At 39.2% G+C, this 19,919-nt stretch overlaps 1 protein-coding gene across 5 annotated transcripts in view; it reads left to right on the top strand.

The window, feature by feature from the left end:
* The window catches only part of sipa1l3 (signal-induced proliferation-associated 1 like 3), a 96,284-nt gene that overhangs the window by 44,163 nt on the left and 32,202 nt on the right, over nucleotides 1–19,919 (top strand). For all 5 annotated transcript variants that reach the window (XM_039683849.2, XM_039683847.2, XM_089116515.1 and 2 more), the window contains 5 exons: nucleotides 7,588–9,144; nucleotides 11,638–11,768; nucleotides 13,476–13,664; nucleotides 13,773–13,947; nucleotides 16,377–16,480. In XM_039683849.2, the coding sequence (XP_039539783.2) occupies nucleotides 7,812–9,144; nucleotides 11,638–11,768; nucleotides 13,476–13,664; nucleotides 13,773–13,947; nucleotides 16,377–16,480 (1,932 nt within the window). In that variant the 5' untranslated portion in view covers nucleotides 7,588–7,811. The remainder of the gene's footprint in view (nucleotides 1–7,587; nucleotides 9,145–11,637; nucleotides 11,769–13,475; nucleotides 13,665–13,772; nucleotides 13,948–16,376; nucleotides 16,481–19,919) is intronic.

The raw sequence follows: 19,919 nt of genomic DNA, 5'->3' as shown, positions 1-19,919 counted from the left end.
AACATTTGTTTTTTTAATTAATTTACTAACTTCACTGCCTGGATGGCATTTTTGGAATGTCGGAATGTTCAGTTTGCCATTTTTGATTCAACATGTTTGATTCAACACAGTTGTTTCAATTTTGGAATGTTCAGTTTGAAATGTAACACTTTTGGAACAATTCAAACGTTCGAATCAACATGTTCAAAATCTACTAAGTTCACCACCTAGATGCCTTCTTTGAGGATCATTTACTGTTTGGATCGACACTCAAAACTTAGTGAGCTTTTTTTCATAAAGCTTTTATGAGCGTTATATTTGAATGTTTGTCTTGACAGTTTGAACAGGCCTGTGTTGCGTATAAATGTCAGCTCGCTAGGTCCTGAAATATCCCTAGTGGGATACCGTTACAAGCTTTCCGTTCGTTTGCACAATAAGAGATGTTTGTTGGTGCTATAAGAGCACTGTTGTAGAGATAAACAGACAGAAGGACACTCCCTGACGCCCCACCTGGGAGATTTATCGGCCTGCAGCCTCATTAGTTCGTTTCAATTCTTGATTTGTTTGTCTGGTGTGTGGGCTGACCTGTTTTTCCTCTTCTGTGTTGTGTGTTTGTGTGGTGTGATAATGGCGCTGAACAAAGCACGTCTATGTGTGTGTTTGCAATACTGTGTTTAGGAGCCCCAAGGACAAACTGGTGTTTCGAGTTTTGTTGTCCTGAGGCAGAATTGACTTCCTCCTCCTCTCCTTTTGCTGCTCCGCTTCTGGATCCTTCCAGATCCTTTTTTGTTTCCTGGCCAGTCAAGTGTGAATTCTACCATGTTTTTTTTAGCAAAATGTTTTTATGCCTTACAAGAGTGTGTGTGTGTGTTGCTTGGATGGTTAAATAAATTGGCCAGTATTCAATTTTGGCGCCATCAGGTACAATATGGATATTATTTTATGAAAATACTAGGCCTTTTCCTGTTCCTATAGTAGACACTCGGACTACACGTGTACTATAGCTCTCACTGTCACATTCACAAACACCTGTGCACTGTTTGATCACATGCCAGCCAGATGGCACTCATGGGCATTTCCTAGTAGCCCGCTGGCCTCCTGAGATCATTATTTTCTGGCTACAATCACAGATGGGTCAGGCCATCCAACAACCAACTGGTCAGTTAGTGATGTGAGTTTCTGTGAATAATTTAGAAACACAACTATGTATATGATTTTAGCTTTTAAGACTTAATGCATGCTGTGGTTTAGAATGCTAACTGTAACCACTGGCAGCAGTGTACAACCCTCTCTAAAAAGTTGCCTCTAATTTAATATCTCTTGGAGTACCCAATGCTATAGTCATCAAAGCTGACTTTGCAACAAATTCACAACCTTTAGCAGTTGATTTTCATTCAAATTTGAGCAAAGTTCCTGTTTTTATTCATAAGATATTCAGTGTTTTGGGATGACTAACACCTAGGCTGATCTAGTGCCCTTTTTTAATTTGCATTGGTTAATATGTTTGTCTTTTTGGCTCTAAGTGTCGAAAGCGCAACTTTTATATCCACCAGGATTTTGGTTCTGACAGTGCTAAAAACAGTTTACTACCATCTATAAAACAGTTCTGTCTAATAAATTATTAGTCACGTTAAATTGTATATGAAAAGTTTCTAAATGCAAAGTCTATAACTTTTCATATAAAGGTGGCTTTCAGCAAATATGCATTTGATTAAATTTAAACAAATTTTTGAATATCTAAAAATGTAATTTCACGAACCTCGAAACTTAAGCGAATCTAGCTGTTGGACCCTCTAAAGTGTGTATTCTTAGCTTGCATAAAAACAAGTGTTCTCTGTGTGTGATGGTGTGTCTTTTTGAGTTCTTCGGTCACTGGATCAAAATGAGCGACAAAATTTAAATCCTTAATGCCAAAATGCCCTGCATTAATCACTTTTCTGCTATACACATATATATCATATTAATCACTGTACTGCATATAAAATTAGGGTATGTTTTTTCCTTAGCATTTTTGCATACAAACAACAGCGTGATCAAAATGATCCCCATTCACACGGATCCACGAAAATGACACGAATCGCTGATTATGCTGCCAGGCCAGTACATGGCAATGTCACTTTGTAAAGAAACACTATGCACCTGTAGATTGAACACGTAACACACAAGTGCATGACATCACATTTGCAGTGCACAAATTCACGTTTTTGTAGTTTACGTCGAGACGATAGCAGTAGTTTTCCAAAATGTCCACTTTGAAACTCGTTTTCAGGCCCCCAACGCTGTCGTTGTGTTAATGCCAAAGGCCGACTTAGTGTTACCAAGTATTTATTTGAGAAAATGACTTCTAATGCACATGAACATACCAGATTATCAAGTGCTTACATTCCTTTCGTTTTAGTCATATATAATGGAATGACGGAACCAAGGACTTGCTATCTAAATTATAAATGTTTATTTTTTCATCAAATTTTAAATATTTTTTTTTCGAATCAATTTATTTTTAAACGATTTATTTCATGCTTTAGTAAATATGCACAAATATAAATGCAAAATATAAATAATAAAACAAATTTACTTGCAGTGTGTTATGTGTTATCTTTAAATTAAATTGTGTGTCGTTTAGTATATATCAGTTTTATGTGGCCATTGGCTACACTGCTTTCTAAAATATCAAAAATTCGGTCAACCAATAATCAATTTGAATGTTTTTGGTCTTATTGTGTAACTCACTGTATTTGGCTGACTGCACTAATAATTTTTCACATAAGACATTATGTGAAATATGGGGTGGATGGTGATGCGCAGTTGATAAGACACATGCCTTTGGTGTGAGAGACCCGGGTTCGAATCCACTGCGAGACACCAATGTGTCCCTGAGCGAGACACTTAACCCCTAGTTGCTCCAGAGGCGTGCGACCTCTGACATATATAGCAATTGTAAGTCGCTTTGGATAAAAGCGTCAGCTAAATGAATAAATGTAAATGTATATTACTAGTAGATTTTGTGAACATGCAGAATGTGTGCCTGTTTTTTTCTGCTAACTCCCATTGTGTGGCACATGCGCGACCTCCCTCTAATCTATAATTCATATTTGCTCTGCTTTATTGATTAGCTTTCACTTACACTATGGATTTTACACACCTTTGACCTTCATCGCTTATCTTAGTGAATTAAAGGATTATGACTAGCCCCTGCCTGCACACATGAAGCAAATGCCAAGAGTCCAAAACACATGAATCCGTAACGTCCGTCCTCTCTTCACCATGACCCTCACCTTTAATTTCCAGCATCATATGCTTTCCTCTGTCCTTCACCAGTCCAGTCATGTAAACCCTATAGGGCAGATCAAACGCCGACCCTCCATTGCACATCCTCCCATTTTAAACACACACTGGCCAGCTGCTATCACCAGGGGGTGCATGTCTGACACCCCAAAACAAAGTGACAGGAAATCGTCAGAGGAAACAAGCTGTGTTGTGATTGACAGATCTTGTCCTGGCACTGGCTGTCTGTAGCAGGTATAAGCTGAGTCACTTGCTGTAGGCTGCAATGGTATGAGCGAGAAGAATTTAATGTGATTTAAAGCTCCAGGGCTCACAAACCGACACCAAACCCTGTCTTTCGATGTCTGATGGAGGGATCATGAGACCCAAGTTAGTTGAATTAAAATCACTAATAAATCCTAGTTCACACTACATGATTTTAAAACGTCGGGCTAAACTGTGCGGTTCACACTACATGACTTGCTCTCTGTGAAATCAGGAGTGTTCAAGTTGTTGAGCTGTTCACACCACACGACACAACGTGATTGATCCATAACAGAGGTAACGCACTACACGAGTTGATACCAAAACTCTGTCATTTTGCTAAATATTATATTTAATTTCTCTCTGTATGTTTACAGCATTATGTGAGATTTTTTTTTTTCTTGAGAAACATTAGCAGACTGGGGCCTACCTAATATTTATCCAAATGAGTCAATATTGAATTAAGACTGAAAGCAAATCCAAGAATTTAATTGAATAATACAAACAGTAACCTACCAGTCATTGTACCATGTAAACATTGTAACATTTTGTCACTAAACTTTAAACAATTTGGTTTAGTAACCATATGTTTTGAAAATCACAATTACACATTGTGATGCAAGTTGAGTTTTTTTTTTAGAGACCCACAATGCATCTGTTTTTCTTGAGCATTAAAATATAATTTCATTAAAATATTGTGATAATACCATATACCGTGATAAAAGCTCAATCAATTAACTGCAGCATTAAAATTTGATACCGGCACATGCCTACCTGTGTGTGTGTGTGTGTGGTCTCAGTTTGAGCTAGCAGAATGTGAGCTAATTACTATGTGAACAATTAAAAACAGTTTGAAGTCTTTCAAATCTGGCACTTGGTGTCGGCTTGCTTCCCAGTAGTGTGTTAGTTTAAACGTCTGCATATTCACACAGTTCATACTTGCTTTTCCCGGTTCACTCAGACAGAATAAAAACAAGGAATTTACAGGCTGGGGGAAACCGAAAAACATTCAATTGGAAAGTAACACATTATTTCCCCCTTATTTCTGCAGCCGCTGTTGTGAACTTGCCCTGTGAGTGTTGGGATGTGGCGTCTGCCAAAAGTTGGGGGTGAAACTTTTACACAAACTCACCTTGAAGTGCTTTTACATTCACTGAAACAAAAAGCCACCTTCAGTGCAGCACTATGGCACTGCTCCACACAACCCATTTAAAATCAGCGACTATTGCCAGTGGCATAGCTGAGAGCAAACACTGTGAAATAACTACATGACTGTTTTTAGTTCTGACTGGATTGTATCGAAGTTTTTGTTTCATGAATTACCCATGTATGATTGTAATCTAATATCCAGAGGATAAATTTGATGTGCACTATCAGTAATTATTTCACAACTGTAAATTGTGGTCAGAAAAGGAACTGCTGGAAACATTATAGATTTTTTTTTTGTTTTTGGACAATGAGAGACTGAAAAATGTATGTCTTAAGCTGAGACTGACCTTGAAATGAATTACTGAAACTGTATTGAAGAACCTTTGCCTGAATGGATAGAGTTTGAGGGGGGATTTTGCCTAAATCTCACCCCAGAGACATATGAGAAATGTCTTGTAGATGGCGTTAATCTTGGAGGGAAAGAAATTCCGAAATTCGAATATAATTTGAATATTAAAAAAAATTAATACTATTCGAATGCTGAAGTTACTGTTAGAATATTGCTTTTTTATATATATATATTTTAAATTTTTTCTTTTATATGCAATCTTGCCTTTTCGCCGCCTTGGCGAATGCCTTTGTTCGTCTGATGATCAATAAAGTTTTTGAATCGTAACACCAGTGTGCACGTTATCCACGGTGTATCATCATAACAACTGTCAAAAATGGTAGCCTAAATGTTTAACGACGTTAAAAGCGCCCGTGAAGCGAGAAACGCAAATATCTCAACGGATTCGGTGTGCATCAAACTTGTTGCAATCGTGTGGTTGAACTGAAAAGAACGATTTTCAGAATTTTCGGTGGCGTTTTAGCGGAGATATCAGCCGAAAACTATCGGAAGCGCTTCAACCATATTCAGCATGAATAAAATGTCTCTCTAGTGGACCGAACGTGTAACAGCACTCACATGCTATAGTGGCATTGGCGATCCATAAGCATGTGTAATGTCGTAAATATTGATAATAGGATCAATTTTAGCATTTAATATTCTAATATTATTCAAATATTAAATAAAATAAGGAATGGAATTTGAATAGTATTGTAGAGGAAGATTGACAGCCCTGGAGTATATAGTGTGCTGTTCTTTGGCCAGTACTGATCAGGATCATTAAACAATAACAATGCTGTTGAAGTGAAGAATGGAAAGATGTCTCATACATTACTATTACTGTAGCCTACTTATCACAAACAGAGAGACAAGCTGTGGATGTTTAATCTAATATTTGGATGGATGGAGATGGTGAGACAATGAAAAGGGAGCTAATGTGAAGTTACACGGAGGAACAGGCGATGCTGAGTGGCTTTTCATAGTCGCTGAGCTGCAGTGAAGCCTGATTCAAGATGACTTTCATATTAAAGCGAGTCACTGGGATTCAGATTCCCTCTTGCTCTCTTCCCTGGATTCCTTCACCACAAACCATGTCAGATTTCCTCTCTTCCCGCTCCTCTGTTTGCTCTACTTCTGCCTCTCCCTAGTATCCTGTCTTTTTGTGTTTGTCTTGTTCTTTGACTTTCTGTCAGTTTCATTTTGTCATTTGTTCACAGTGAGGGATGAAGCATGTGGAGATACTCTGAGACTCAAGGGGCCTTTCTCTCTGTCTCAAAGTTTGAGCGTCTCGTTCAAAATCTAGAGTGTATCACAATCCTATGCTTATGCATTCTTGGTTAAGTAAAACCGTCCACCCTATTATCTATCTACTCAGCAGTTCCCATCAGTAATCCAGCCAGTCCTTGTTATGTAACCCCTTTTGTATGCAGCTGAATGTGGGCAGAATCCTAATCTTACTTTCAGCTAGATCTCAGGTAATTGGACGCTTCACCCTGCTGACCCAACCTCTCCATCTGTTATAGCTGTCATGGGACCATGGTAATGGTTTTCATGGCTGGTAAATTTGTCAGCATCTGTCAAAGTGTCAGGGGGCATGGTCATTGTAGTAGTAGTAGGCATTGGGCTTTGCGTGACTGTTGATAAACACTTACTTGTCTAGTAAACTACATCTGACTTTCACATTTTCAGACTTTTGGTTCGCTCCTTTACGTCCACAATTTACGTAATTTGTTCTTTTACTTTTGTCAGTTGGTGTAAATACTCATTCACACATCATTTGCAAGTAATATCTACATCTATCAGGGAACAATATTGGCCAGCTGCTAAGTAGAACTAGGTGTTGTAGCTGCTTGTGCAAAGATTTTGGTAAATTATTTTCTTGACTGTATATGAAGAGTTCAGATGCAAAAGCCCCTAAATGCCATTTGAAATTGTCTTCTAGAATGATCATTTTTATCAAGCTTGTATATTTAAGTTCAGTAATTTCACTTAAGACAATTAATAGGTAATCTTCATTGCCATTTAAGTGAAATAACTGAACTTAAATATACAAGCTTGATAAAAATCATCATTAAAGAAGAAAATTTCAAATGGCACTTAGAGGCATTTGCATCTGAACTCTTCATATTTAAAAGGTATTAATACAGAATATCTGCCAGGAAGAGGAATAGAGATTAGCCCCAAGGGAGTATGAGAAATCCCCATCTGAGAACCGATCACCTCACTTTCTCTCTCACACTAACCTATTTCTCTTCTTGTCTCTTTTTCATCCTACTCCCTTTTTCTTATTTTAGTTTCAGTCAGCTTTTCTCTGCATTTTTCTCTCAAAACTGCAATCCCCTTGAGCAAAAAAACATCACACTATTAGAAAAAAAGGTTTGGGAGAAGTTGGGGCTCCAAAGTGCTTAGAGTAAGTGGTATGTAGGGAAAGGAAAAAAAGATCACAAACCCGCCCAAAAACAGAATGTTTTCATATGTTGTACATAAGTATCCAGATTAAATGAATACCAGACTAATTTTCTTTTTTTCTTGCCTTTTTGCAGGTCTGTGATTTGAGTGGCCTTTGAGCTTCATGATTGTTCCGAAAAGATTAGGGAAGGTTAGTCCTTTCCTACTAAAGAAATGAGTGTGAGAGGAGGAAGCAACAGCAGCGTGGAGCTTGTCCATCTCAACACCTCCTCACAGAACACCAGAAGTCTCGATCCAGGATGCTTTCTTCCCCACAACCCCTGCCCTCATCTTTGGCCCTGAGACTACAGTGGGCTCCATGAACATGTACAGAGATACAGGGGTGTGTGCCACCCCTCTTCCTCCACCCCATCTCCGTCTACCCCTCCATAATGGCCACTCTTCCATGGGCGATCCAGCACCACCCCGCGTCTCAGTGCCCAAAATGGGGGTTCGAGCTCGGATTGCTGAGTGGCCTCCACGCAGGGCACTGTCAAGAGAATCGCTGCTTGAGAATGGCCAAGGCAATCATCCGGATGACGTCAACAGTGAGGATGGAGGTGCGCCACAGCGAGTAACCAGGGATGGTCACTTCTTTGAATCAGGTCCGAGGCCTCCAGGCACACCACCAAGGTTTCGGACTTCTGTATTTGCTCCCCTCCGGCAGCGCTCCAACAGCGAGATTACGTTAAGTGAGCAAGATGAATCGGAGGTCGAAAGTCGCTTGTTCCGGGAATATGGCAGTACCTCTTCCATCAACGTACAGGCTGTGTCTGAGCAAAGCTTCTTTGACATGCTCAATCAGTTCCAACAGGAGCGGCCAGACCAGCGTAGCACAGCCCCTGCCAAGCTTGGGGAGCTGCTTGGTGCTTCTTTAGAGGGACCATCTTCCCATGCCGCCTTGTCAACACCACAGCCCGACGACCACCCGGAGAATCGTGTACGCAAAAAGAGTGGGGGAACAGAGTCATCCCTTGGCACCTCGTCTTTATTCCGCAAACTCCGTAGCGCCAGTCGGGGTGAAACGGAGAATCCACGAGGCGATGCGGATGACGCACGGCCCCCCGAGACGTTGTCTTCCAAACCCTGGCTATGTGTGCGAAGTTTTGCCCACTATGACTCTCAGAGCGTTCTGTTCGACTTGCACGAGGCAGCAGCTCGGCGTAGCTACGCCGCCCAACGGCGAAATACGGCAACCGGAGCTTCGGCTGCCTCTTCGGCTGCTCTTTCTTTGGCAGTTTCCAGAGCTATTGCTCTGGGGGGAGTGGAGCCCAACTTTTCTAGCACTGATGACCTCAGTGTCAGAGACCTATCAGAAGGATCAACCCTAGGACTGGAACATTCAGAGCAAGGTGGTCCAGCTAGCATTAACCCCAACTCTCAGCAACAGTTGTTGCTGAGCTGCCCGCACTTTCTCAATGAGACCGGAAGCTGTGGGGAACGTAACGTCAGCTTCTTGAGCTCGTGGGCAGAGCGAGGCGAGGCTGCTGTGGTGGAGGCTCAGCTACATCTTCGCTGCAGCAATGCCAGTGTGTCCAAACTGGAGGTACTTCCAGAAGATCGGGCCACCAGGTTAGAGAGACTGCAGCAGCACTGCATCGAGCATGTTGACCTGGGTGCCAAATACTACCATGAGCACTTTTTTGGGAAAGGTAGGACATTTATGGCTTCTATCTAGATAAAGGAAACTGCTACATTAGGAGACTTTACCGTTCGTCCATAATTGATTTTAGGCTGGGTCAACTAGAACCTCCAACTACATTGATACGTTTATTAAAATATGTAATTTTGAAATCCAATTTGTTTTCAGGATCAGCTTCAATCTCTCTTTTAGAGGTGGTCTGACCTTCAATTGTATCTGTACAACCTTAAATTTCATGGTTTCCCTTCATTTAGTCTCATTACAGGACTTTGTCTTTGGGATTTACATATTTTTAGCTTATTTAATCCTGCAAAACCAAGTTCCACCTATAGTTCTTCCTTCGGAAGAGATTATCAAAGCATGCCACAATTATCAATGCTCCTTGCTATTAGCCAAAAGAAGTACAACCTGGAGCTGAAGCTAAACTCCTGCCACACATCTGCCTCCCAAATGTTAATCTCACTAAAGGTCTTGCTTTTCTAAAATGCCAATGTTGTAAAAACAACCCACAATGTCTAAAAATAGCTCGCTCGTCACCTCTTAGCCACATTAGATAAATCCTTGCAGATGCGAGTTATCTGAATGCTCTAATTAGTTGTCTGTTTTTATGAAGAGTAAAGCTGGTGAGAAAGGTTAGCGTTTCAGAAGTAATCTCTGTCATCCAGAGTTTCGGAAGTTTGTTTTCGATGACCAGGCTGCATGCCAGAAAGGGCATGCACACAAGTTTCATAATTTCAAGTTAAGCAGCACAAAATGCAACCATCTTAACATGGGGATATGGATACAATGACAAATGTCACATGTAAAAGATCATTTTTGCAAGAGAAAACGCAAGAGAAATTTTATACATTTCTCACCAGCTTTACTCTTGGGGCGGCAGTGGCTCAGTGGTTCATGTAGATTGTCTACAAACCGAAAGGTCTCGAGGTGTCCATGAGCTGGACGAGCTGGATGGCGCCTTTGGTGTATAAATGTGTAAGTGAATGGGTGAATGTGAGGCAAATGTAAAGCGCTTTGGTGACCAATGGGTCTATGAAAGTGCTATATAAATGCAGTCCATTTACCATTTAAATTTCCTCCTATCTGAAATTGTTTAGGTGAAAAGATAATCCTGCTCCAAATTCATGCTATTTGTTGAGCTTACGTTGCTGTGTTGGCCTGGTTGCTCAGATGCTCAGTTAATTGTGATGTTTTAATAGCGCCCCAGGCTTTATACCTTTTGGGAGAATAAGCCTATGATTGGCTTACTTTATAGTTGTCTTTCCTTTGTAAGATGGGAAAGAGGAAGTATTTTAACGTTCACCTTTAAGCCATGCTTTTCATTGTGTGATCTGTTTTTCTCATTTAAGTGTTAAATGTTTAACTTAATGATGATTCCAAGCCACTAAAGTATTTTACACTTTGGTGCCAATTACTTCTTGTTACCCGTTTACTTAATTTTCCAGTTCAGCAACACTTTTTGCGGTACTTAGTCAATGCGTCACTAAAGTATTGCTTGTGTATTTGTGTTGTAGTGCCAGCCATGCAGCTGTACTGATTTGGTATTCCTCAGTCCGGAAGGGCAACATTTTGCATAGTATCAAAATCTTTGCTGCGTTATTAAAAAGCCCATATCTGTATGCTCCTGAGACTTATAATTCTCTCAACTCAAGTTTCCTGAACTTTCAGAACCCTAACAAATCAACTAAACTCACATCATGTGACGAGAAATACTGGAAAAATGCCGTCAAGAAATTAAGCCTGGAAAATTGAAGGATATCACGTTCACAAATTCACATCATGCTTCTTCCTATGTAGTATTTTTGATCCGTGGATGCAGTAAATCTGAGAGTATAGCATTTTTCCCATGCAAAAACAAACATGCACGTGGAAACAAGCCCGTGGAACATGCTTTCCTTTTTGTGAATGAATCACATGATTGATATGGTTCTCTTTGAACCAATTGAAACAGACCGAAAGGACCACGGGAGACCACTGATTCACAGACAAACCACATTATGTGCGGTTATGTTTGTCTTGAATGCAATGATAAAACTTTAAAATGAAAAGCTATCAAATAAAAAAATCAATGTTTTATTGCCATTAAAAACTTAATAATAGGTTATTAAAAGAGAGTTGTTATTGTTTGGCCAGATTGCAGAGTCTCTATGCTCCTCTGCAAAAACCTGTAGGAAACCCAGTAGAATAATCATTCCTTTATTCTCAAGATCGTGTGCAGTATCGGCTTTGTCCGTGGTTTTTCATTAGATTTGAATGCTCTCAATACCTACAGGAAGTTCTATAGCCACCATGACCTAGATGTGTAGGTTTTCCTTATAAATCCCTTCTTTGTCCCCTGTGTCCTTCCTTCCATCTCTCATCCTTCATATCGACTTCCACTTTTCTCCTCACCTCATTAATTATTTTTCTTCTCTCTCTCATTTTCTGTATTAATGGTATTAATCTGTCTTATTTATGTCCTCTCTCTATGTTCTTTCATTACTCTCTCTATCTGTCTCCACAGATCACTGCAACTACTTTGGCACCGATGAGAAGCTGGGGCCCGTGGCTCTGAGTATCCGGCGAGAGAAACTGGACGATACCAAAGATTTAAAGGACCAGTACCAGTACCGCATCATCTTTCGCACTAGTGAGGTGTGTATAACAGGGAAGTTAAATTAAATAAACCTGGATCAAACTGAAGGATGATTTATTCTCCTACAAAACACCCATGGGCTTCTCCAGCCACTTTTATTTACCTCTTTGAGCCTGAAACTGAAGCTTATTGTTGTCTGTTCTCGCTATTATCTGATTTAAATCTGATGAAACTGCTTGACAATAAGACTTCTGGGCTATTTGATAGAACCCTATACCTTTGGGGCCATTTAGAAGCACAATGTAGGGATGCTGGGACTATTTTTAACTTGTTTGCTGTTTTAAAGGAGTAGTTCACTTTAAAAAAAAAAAACTTTTGCTGATAATTTACTCACCCACGTGTCATCCAAGATGTCCATGTCTTTCTTTCTTCAGTCGAAAAGAAATTAAGGTTTTTGATGAAAACATTCCAGGATTTTTTGCATATAATGGACTTCAATGGGAACCAAACGGTTCAAGGTCCAAATGAGAGTTTCAGTGCAGCTTCAAAGGGCTTTAAATGACACCAGACGATGAATAAGGATATTGTCAAGCGAAACGATCGGCCATTTCAAAAATAAAAAAAAAGTTGAATTTTTATAAGCACAAATGTTCGCCTTGCTCTGTTCTTTGGTGAGCATTCGTGACTCTCCTGTTCATCAAAATGAACGAGCCATGACTCGAAGGGTCCTAGATAAGACCCTTATTCATCGTCTGGTGTCGTTTAAAGCCCTTTGAAGCTGCACTGAAACTCTCATTTTGACCTTGAACCGTTTGGTTCCCATTGAAGTCCATTATATGGAGAAAATCCTGGAATGTTTTCATCAAAAACATTATTTCTTTTCAACCGAAGAAAGAAAGACATTGACATCTTGCATGACATGGGGGTAAAAAGTAAATTATCAGCAAAAGTTTTTTTTAAAAGTGAACTACTCCTTTAAAAACAAAAAGCTCATAATGTGAGACGCTGGACTAAATCATTTTGAAGACTTTGGGCTTCTCAATGCACCTATGACATTTTTATGAACACAAAAAGCATGATGCCTCTGGTTCATGTCATGCGTTTATAAATCAGTCCATCATGTGTCCTGTATGAAGTAACATTATCATTTCTGAGTGTGTTTGGTGCCTTGCGTGTTTGCGATAAAGACCACGAGGTTACCATTGCTTAATAATGGCGTGTTTGAAAAGTGCTGAGCTGTACTGGTATGACTGCAGCTCTGCTGGGTTTAGTCCGATTACATGGCTGTCTGGACACATTAAACTCACCCGCTCTGAACAATGCAGCGTCTTCAGATCATTCACACTCACACACTCAAAACGGCCTTGAACTACTGTAGTTCAAGAGTGTTATTTTGGTCAAAGGTTCGAGTTAAATGATTGAACGGGTGGCTGTCCATGTGACATCTTCAGATGTGTGACTCATGCCACAACAGAAACACAGGCCTCAAAAACAAACTATTATAAGAATGTCAGTGTCTCCACCTGTGTGCTAATGTTCCAGTAGCTAATGGCTTTAGCATCAGCATGTGTGAGGTTAACAGAGATGCTGCAAGCAATGAATCATGGAGCAGTGGGGAAAGGATGCCACACAGTGGGCGCTTTTTTCAGCCATTCATAATCATTCTCATGCTCGGTCACATGCTCTCAGAGGATATTTGGTCAGTCATATGATGTTTTTTTGATTGTGTGTGTGTTTCCCCACATGGTTTCCTGTGGCTGCTGCAGCTGGTCACATTGCGAGGAGCGATACTGGAGGACGCTGTTCTGTCCACAGCGAAGCACGGAACGGTTCGTGGTTTGCCTTTAAAAGAAGTTCTGGAGTATGTGCTGCCAGAGCTCAGCGTATCTTGTCTGCGATTGGCTCTCAGCACGCCAAAGGTCACAGAGCAGCTTCTTAAACTGGACGAGCAGGGGGTGAGTGAAGGATGACCAGTCGGACACTAGGTCCAGTACGGTGTCTTAAATGTGGTGTTCCCAAACAACATAAAATGTGGTGTTCGATATATTTCTGTGTGTAAATAGCTAAGTCAGAAACACAAAGTGGGCATCCTGCTGTGTCGCGCGGGGCAGAGCACGGAGGAGGAGATGTACAACAATGAAGAGGCCACGCCAGCCTTCACCGCCTTCCTCGATCTGCTGGGAGAAACTGTGTGTCTGAGGGGTTTCAACAAATACGCTGCCCAGCTAGACACCAAAAGTGAGCATGGCTTTCTGTCTCACTTACATGTTTCCTAAAAAGGCTCAATACAATAAAGTGTCAAGCGATTAATCGCATCTCTTCCATGTTAATCTGAGTTCCACTGCGACCATGAAAAGCGCAGTGTGAAAATACATTTTGATGGTCTCTTGGTTATATTAGGAGCGCCACGCTGGGTAGCTCCAAGATCTCACTGTCAGTTTTCAATGGCCCAAAATCTTGCTCAGGACTGAATTAAAACACTGTTTAAAGGAGAACTCGGGTCAATTTTAACATTGAGCTCATTTTTTTTGTACATTTGGAGTGCTGTCAGTACAGACGTAAACGACAAAAATCGGTGTTGCCTACACCGTGTTATTGTCTTTTTAAAATTCACACCCTGTTGACTTCAATGGGGCATGTTCTAAACCTGCTTAACATCCGATGTTATTGTGGTGTTATTAAGAGTGACCACGGTCAATCTGACTGCAGTAGACGTGAAAGATATTTATAAAAATGAGTTTAATTCAGCCAGCTCACATACCTCTATTTACTTCCTGTTTTCGGTCGAAGCCCACAGTAGTCGATTGTCGAGTTCACGCGTGCGATCATTAGTGAATATCATCTCAAACCTCCTCCGTGTGTTCAACATCTCATTCGGATGAACTATCCATTTGAGCTGATGTTCTCAGAACATCACACAGTGGTAGGTTTGAGATGATATTCACCAATGATCACGCGCGTGAGATCGACAATCGACTACTGTGGGCTTCCACCGAAAACAGGAAGCAAATAGATGCATGTGCGCTGGCTGAATTAACATCATTTTTATTGATATCTTTCACATCTACTGCAGTCAGATTGACCGTGGTCACTCTTAATAACACCACTCACATGGCTGTGCACTCGTAATGACAAATCAAGGATGTTAAGCAGGTTTAGAACATGCCCCATTGAAGTCAACAGGGTGCGAATATTAAAAAGAGGATAACACGGTGTAGGCAACACCGATTTTTATCGTTTTTGTCTGTACTGACAGCACTCCAAATGTCCAAAAAAATGAGCTCAATGTTAAAATTGACCCGAGCTCTCCTTCAAGTTCAAAACTTTGGTTATGTTAATCCGGATACATTTGAAAACAGTTTTTGCTCCGTCCACAAAAGCATTTCACATTTTCTCATCCACACTGAAATCTCACATAAACTCGCTTATAATAAAGTTCGGGCAGGATCATTTTATTTAGCAAAACATCTCACCATCCACTCACTGATGCATCCAGTTCACACTTAATCACCATTAAATGTTAAATCTAAAATGCAACTGCTCTTATGTTCTAGGCTTGCCGCGATAGACGGTGTTAACGGTGTTACCGGTTTTAAGCCCCATCACCGGTGACATCTCTTTCCCGCCGTGACACCACGATCTCTTGACTTTTTTTTTAAGTATTCGTTTTTGCTAAAATATTTATTTGAATTAATTAAAAATAATAATTTTCAATTATTTAGTTCAGAAGAGAGCATACATTATAATTAAAAATGAACTACGCAGTGCGTGCCAAGAGATCAGCAAGCATCAGGATTCCATTTAGCACGTGTGGAGACGAGAACGAGTCAAATTACAGAAAAGCAAGATTATGGCGGAAGACTTGGTGTCAAAACGCAATACAAAAGCGCCTGTTTGGCAATATTTTGGCCAATATATATTAATGTTAATAAATGCCAATTTATAGTGTTTTACTTTTTTTTAGACTGCTGTCATTTATGTAGGCTAAGATCCTTTTTGAAGTTTTTATTTTATATTCGTCTCTTTTTATTTGGTTTTATCTTATTGAAACTTTGTGTAATTTATTTAGGCCTATTTTATTTTCTTATTCGTTAATAAACGTTTTATGGTTCTTATTTGTTTGGGCCCACAGTTTGCCGATTTTCACTTTTTTCAGCCTATGCATGGGGTTAATTTTATTCGTTCGTTATGCTAATAAAAGTTCTGTCTATATTTGATTCGTTCGTTATGCTAATAAAAGTTCTGTATTAGCAGAAAGTACGCTTAAAAGTGCGCTTATTTCGATTTCGGCACGCATTTAAAAGCTATTTAACCCCCCCACCCCGCCGTCCACGGTGACACCGGGATTACCGGTGTTGTCACACGTCGATTAACCGGTGGGAAATTTTCCTCACCGCGGCAACCCTACTATGTTCTCAAGTAAATTGCAAGTTTTTTGTCATCTTTGCAAGGCAATATGAAGAGTGTACACATCTTTAGCAACAGTGTGAAAGTGAATTGCACATTACAGTTGAATAAACATACAGTAGCACTTGAACTGGGTAAATCCTGATCACCATGAACAAAATATGAATTTGTTTTATAGATTTTTGTTAGAACTTTTATTCTATATTCACAATGTGGTCTCAGAGTTTTAAATCATTAATATGCATGTGTATGTTTAACAGCGGACTCAACTGGAACACACTCCTTGTATACCACCTATCAGGACTACGAGATCATGTTTCACGTGTCCACCATGCTTCCATACATGCCCAATAATCCTCAACAGGTACGAAACACACACATGCTCACCAGTGCATCTACTGTAAGAGCCTGTGGAGCACAGACATGACCCAACTTATCCTGACACATCCCCCTCTCTCCCACCTGGACAGACTCCCAGATTGCATTGCACATTGTTCAGATGCTGTTCATTTTCTTTGCTCTCATGTGTTGCAGTGTGTTTGTGGCGGGGCTGTTTGTGGCAGACCCAAAAGTTTGTAGAAAAAAGTTACCCAAGAGTTTGTAAAGAAACATCTGGAATGGTAGTAAAGTTTATGAAGTGGCTGCAGTAAATCCACTGGATGTGCCACAGCTCTTTTTTTTATTCAGGAGTGGCCACAGCTTCTGGACGTCCACTCACAGAGTCTATATTTTGTGTTACATGTGGTTATGAAGGAATTGTTCTCGCTCTTTCTCTTTTGGTTGGTTATTGTCAAGTTCTCCCTCTGTTTTTATGTGCACTGCTGGATGAATCAGAGCAGGGTGTGGTTGTCTAGTGATTTCCATGCTGTTGATTAAAATCCAGTAATGTGGCATCTTTTGCCCTCAGGAAGTTTCATGTTCGTGCATATGAGTCAACAGCTTTGCCCTAAAAACATTCATTATAAAAACAGGCTTAAAGACAGCATGATTCAATATTTGCACATTTAACTTGCATAGTGTGATATATTTCTGAGTGAAATAGACTATTAAAAGGGAAATAATGGAGGGGGAGACTTCAATTAATCACATTTTGGTAACATTTTTTAATATTTAATAATTATTGTTATTCATGCATCATGTTTTATTTAGCTTGGTTTAATACAGGGTATATGACAGGTGCATTACAATATATTATTATTATTAATTATTATCTATTGGTATTTCATTGAAGTATGGGTTCATTGGGCATTGGGATGAAACAGGTTGTATTATTTTTGATTTATTAGGTTTTCCTGCCTGTGCAGCTTGGGTTATATTGGCTGCAAAAAACAAATTTGTTTTCAAAAAGAAAAAGTTTATTTGCCTTAAAACATGCACTAAAAATTATGCAGTAAGACCAGGTAAATATAATATAATAGAATAATAAAAAAAACTCAAAATTGTACCATTGGTTGTGCAGAACTTTAAGTTAATTCATTTGAACTGCAGAGGGCAGTGTTTATCTTTCAGATATTTATTTGTTTTACACACACACAAACAGTCCCACATGTGAGTGTGTTGTAGCGATTAAGAAAGGGATGTTGTGGCGAAGATAGAACGGGATGTCAGCGTTCATGGAAGGGCAGTGTTTCCATGTTTTTTTCCTTTGTGTGTGTTTGAAATGTAAGAAAGCTTATATAATTGATGCTCTCACACTGTTGTGAACGGGTGGGCAGCCTCTATTGCTCTGACTCAGATTGGAGGCCACAGAGATGCTCTTTTATTTTATGGTCTATTATTTATGTTGATTAACAGTAGTTTTAAACATCGGTTCTCAGCATCTCTGCTGTCAGCTCTCCTAGCACTTTAGAGAGAGTTGAAACGAGTCCACGTAACTCGCAGAACACATTCACAGCTTAGAATAGACAAGTCAACTCTGTACATAACAGTGAAGAAAGGCACTCCTGGCTGTTTTCAGATGCTTTTTTGCATTGCTCGCCAGGCAGCACTGTAATGGCATTCCTCAAACATTCTCATTAGGGTTCGTTCGTATTATATTTGTTTTTATTTAATTATGAAAACTTTCCATTGATTTTCAAATCAAAAAACAAAAGATATGCACTCGCTTGTGTCATATAAATTAATTTTATATATATATATATATATATATATATATATATATTTAGTATGCAACAAAGCACATGGATCAATGAAACGTTTCGGCAATCAGCCGCCTTCAGTGAATCAAATTTAATTTATGAATTCATTAAGAAGTCACAAGCGAGTGCGGATCTTTTGTTTTTCATATCAAAGTAATGCTACAGTATATTCCACTTATCTACGGACCCAAAAAAACGGTTAATCTTTTTTCATTTGGTGAAAACTTTCCATTAATAAAATAGTTTTTTATCATTCTATAGCTGCCTTTTATGCACTGATTTGGAATATAAATTTGGATATAAAATCTAATGCTTAACAAGGTTGCATTTATTTGATCAAAAACTGTAATATTGTGAAATATTATTACAATTTAAAATAACTATTTTCTATAAACTGTAATTTATTTGTGTGATTACAAAGCTGAATTTTCAGCACCATTACTCCAGTCTTCAGTGTTACATGATCCTTCAGAAATCATTTTAATATTCTGATGTGGTGCTCAAAAAATAATTCTATTATCAATGCTTAATAAGTTTACTATAGCGGTAGTGTATAAATCCTCACATTTAGGACTCAACTTACTCAAGTGTTTCCAAAAGAGCCATCTTGGATTTGTTTTCACTGAGCTTTTTGCAGTGCATTCTGGGATTACTTTCTCCATCAAGGATTCATGTAATGCTACCACGAATTTGGACAAATTTTTGCCCTTAGAGAGCAAATATGTTGAATCTGAGTGCTGTGACCATGGCAAACAGACTCAGATGCATCATATCACAAGATATGAACTACTGTGCTGTCTTGCACTCACCGGTATTTATAATCCTAGTACAGCATGATCTTTTAACAACATAAGTACATTTGATTACTTGTGTTTTAGTGTCTGTCTCACAGATTTGTGCTGCAGTGCTGTTTACAGGCTTTTTCACACATCCGTGTCTCTCACCAGCGGAACGATTGTGCATCTATGAAGAGATTTCTGCCAGTTCCCACATTTTCTTCTTCTGTGTCCTTCAGCAGAACACTATCCTTTCTCTCTCTTGCTCTCTCTCTCTCTCCTACTCTTCCACGCTTGCAATCTTTTTTTGATATCTGTTGATGCAAGTACATTGGCGCATTAAACAATAAAGTAGTACTTGTTGAAGGAAAGATCTGAGCCATATCCAGACTCATAGAAATAAAATATCATAGAGACCTAAGAGTGGGCCCTTTTGTGACCACCATTTAGTTTAATCTACATATAGAGTGCCTCACACAAAAGATTTAAGTCTCTTTCAAAGATATGGAAAAAATGTGGTCACCAGAACTTCATTACGTCATATTTGTTGTAACTATCTATAACATAAAACTCATAACTGATGTAAATAACTGATAACAAAAAAAGGGATGATGTTGAAATCAAGAAGCATAAAATGATTTTTTAAAATATTTTGGCAATTTTTCACTTTAATCTCTAAAATTATTACTATTGTTATTTATTTATTTAGATGTAAAAACTGTTCAATTGTGACAGTTCATTTGTTTCCAGTCAGATTGATTAAAAAAAAACCATTGTGTCCTCACTTTCTAGAATAAAGTCAGCCAATCAGAGTAAAGCTTCCTAGTTTTGTGTGCAATATGCATAAGACGGTCAGTGAATGTGGCTGGTTTGAGACCTAGCAACCATC

This window comes from Pimephales promelas, chromosome 10 (genome assembly GCF_988280905.1).
Source record: "Pimephales promelas chromosome 10, fPimPro1.hap1.1, whole genome shotgun sequence".
Classification (NCBI taxonomy): Eukaryota; Metazoa; Chordata; class Actinopteri; order Cypriniformes; family Leuciscidae; genus Pimephales; species Pimephales promelas.
Note: the sequence above shows the minus strand (reverse complement) of the source record. Positions and strands in the feature narration are given on the sequence as shown.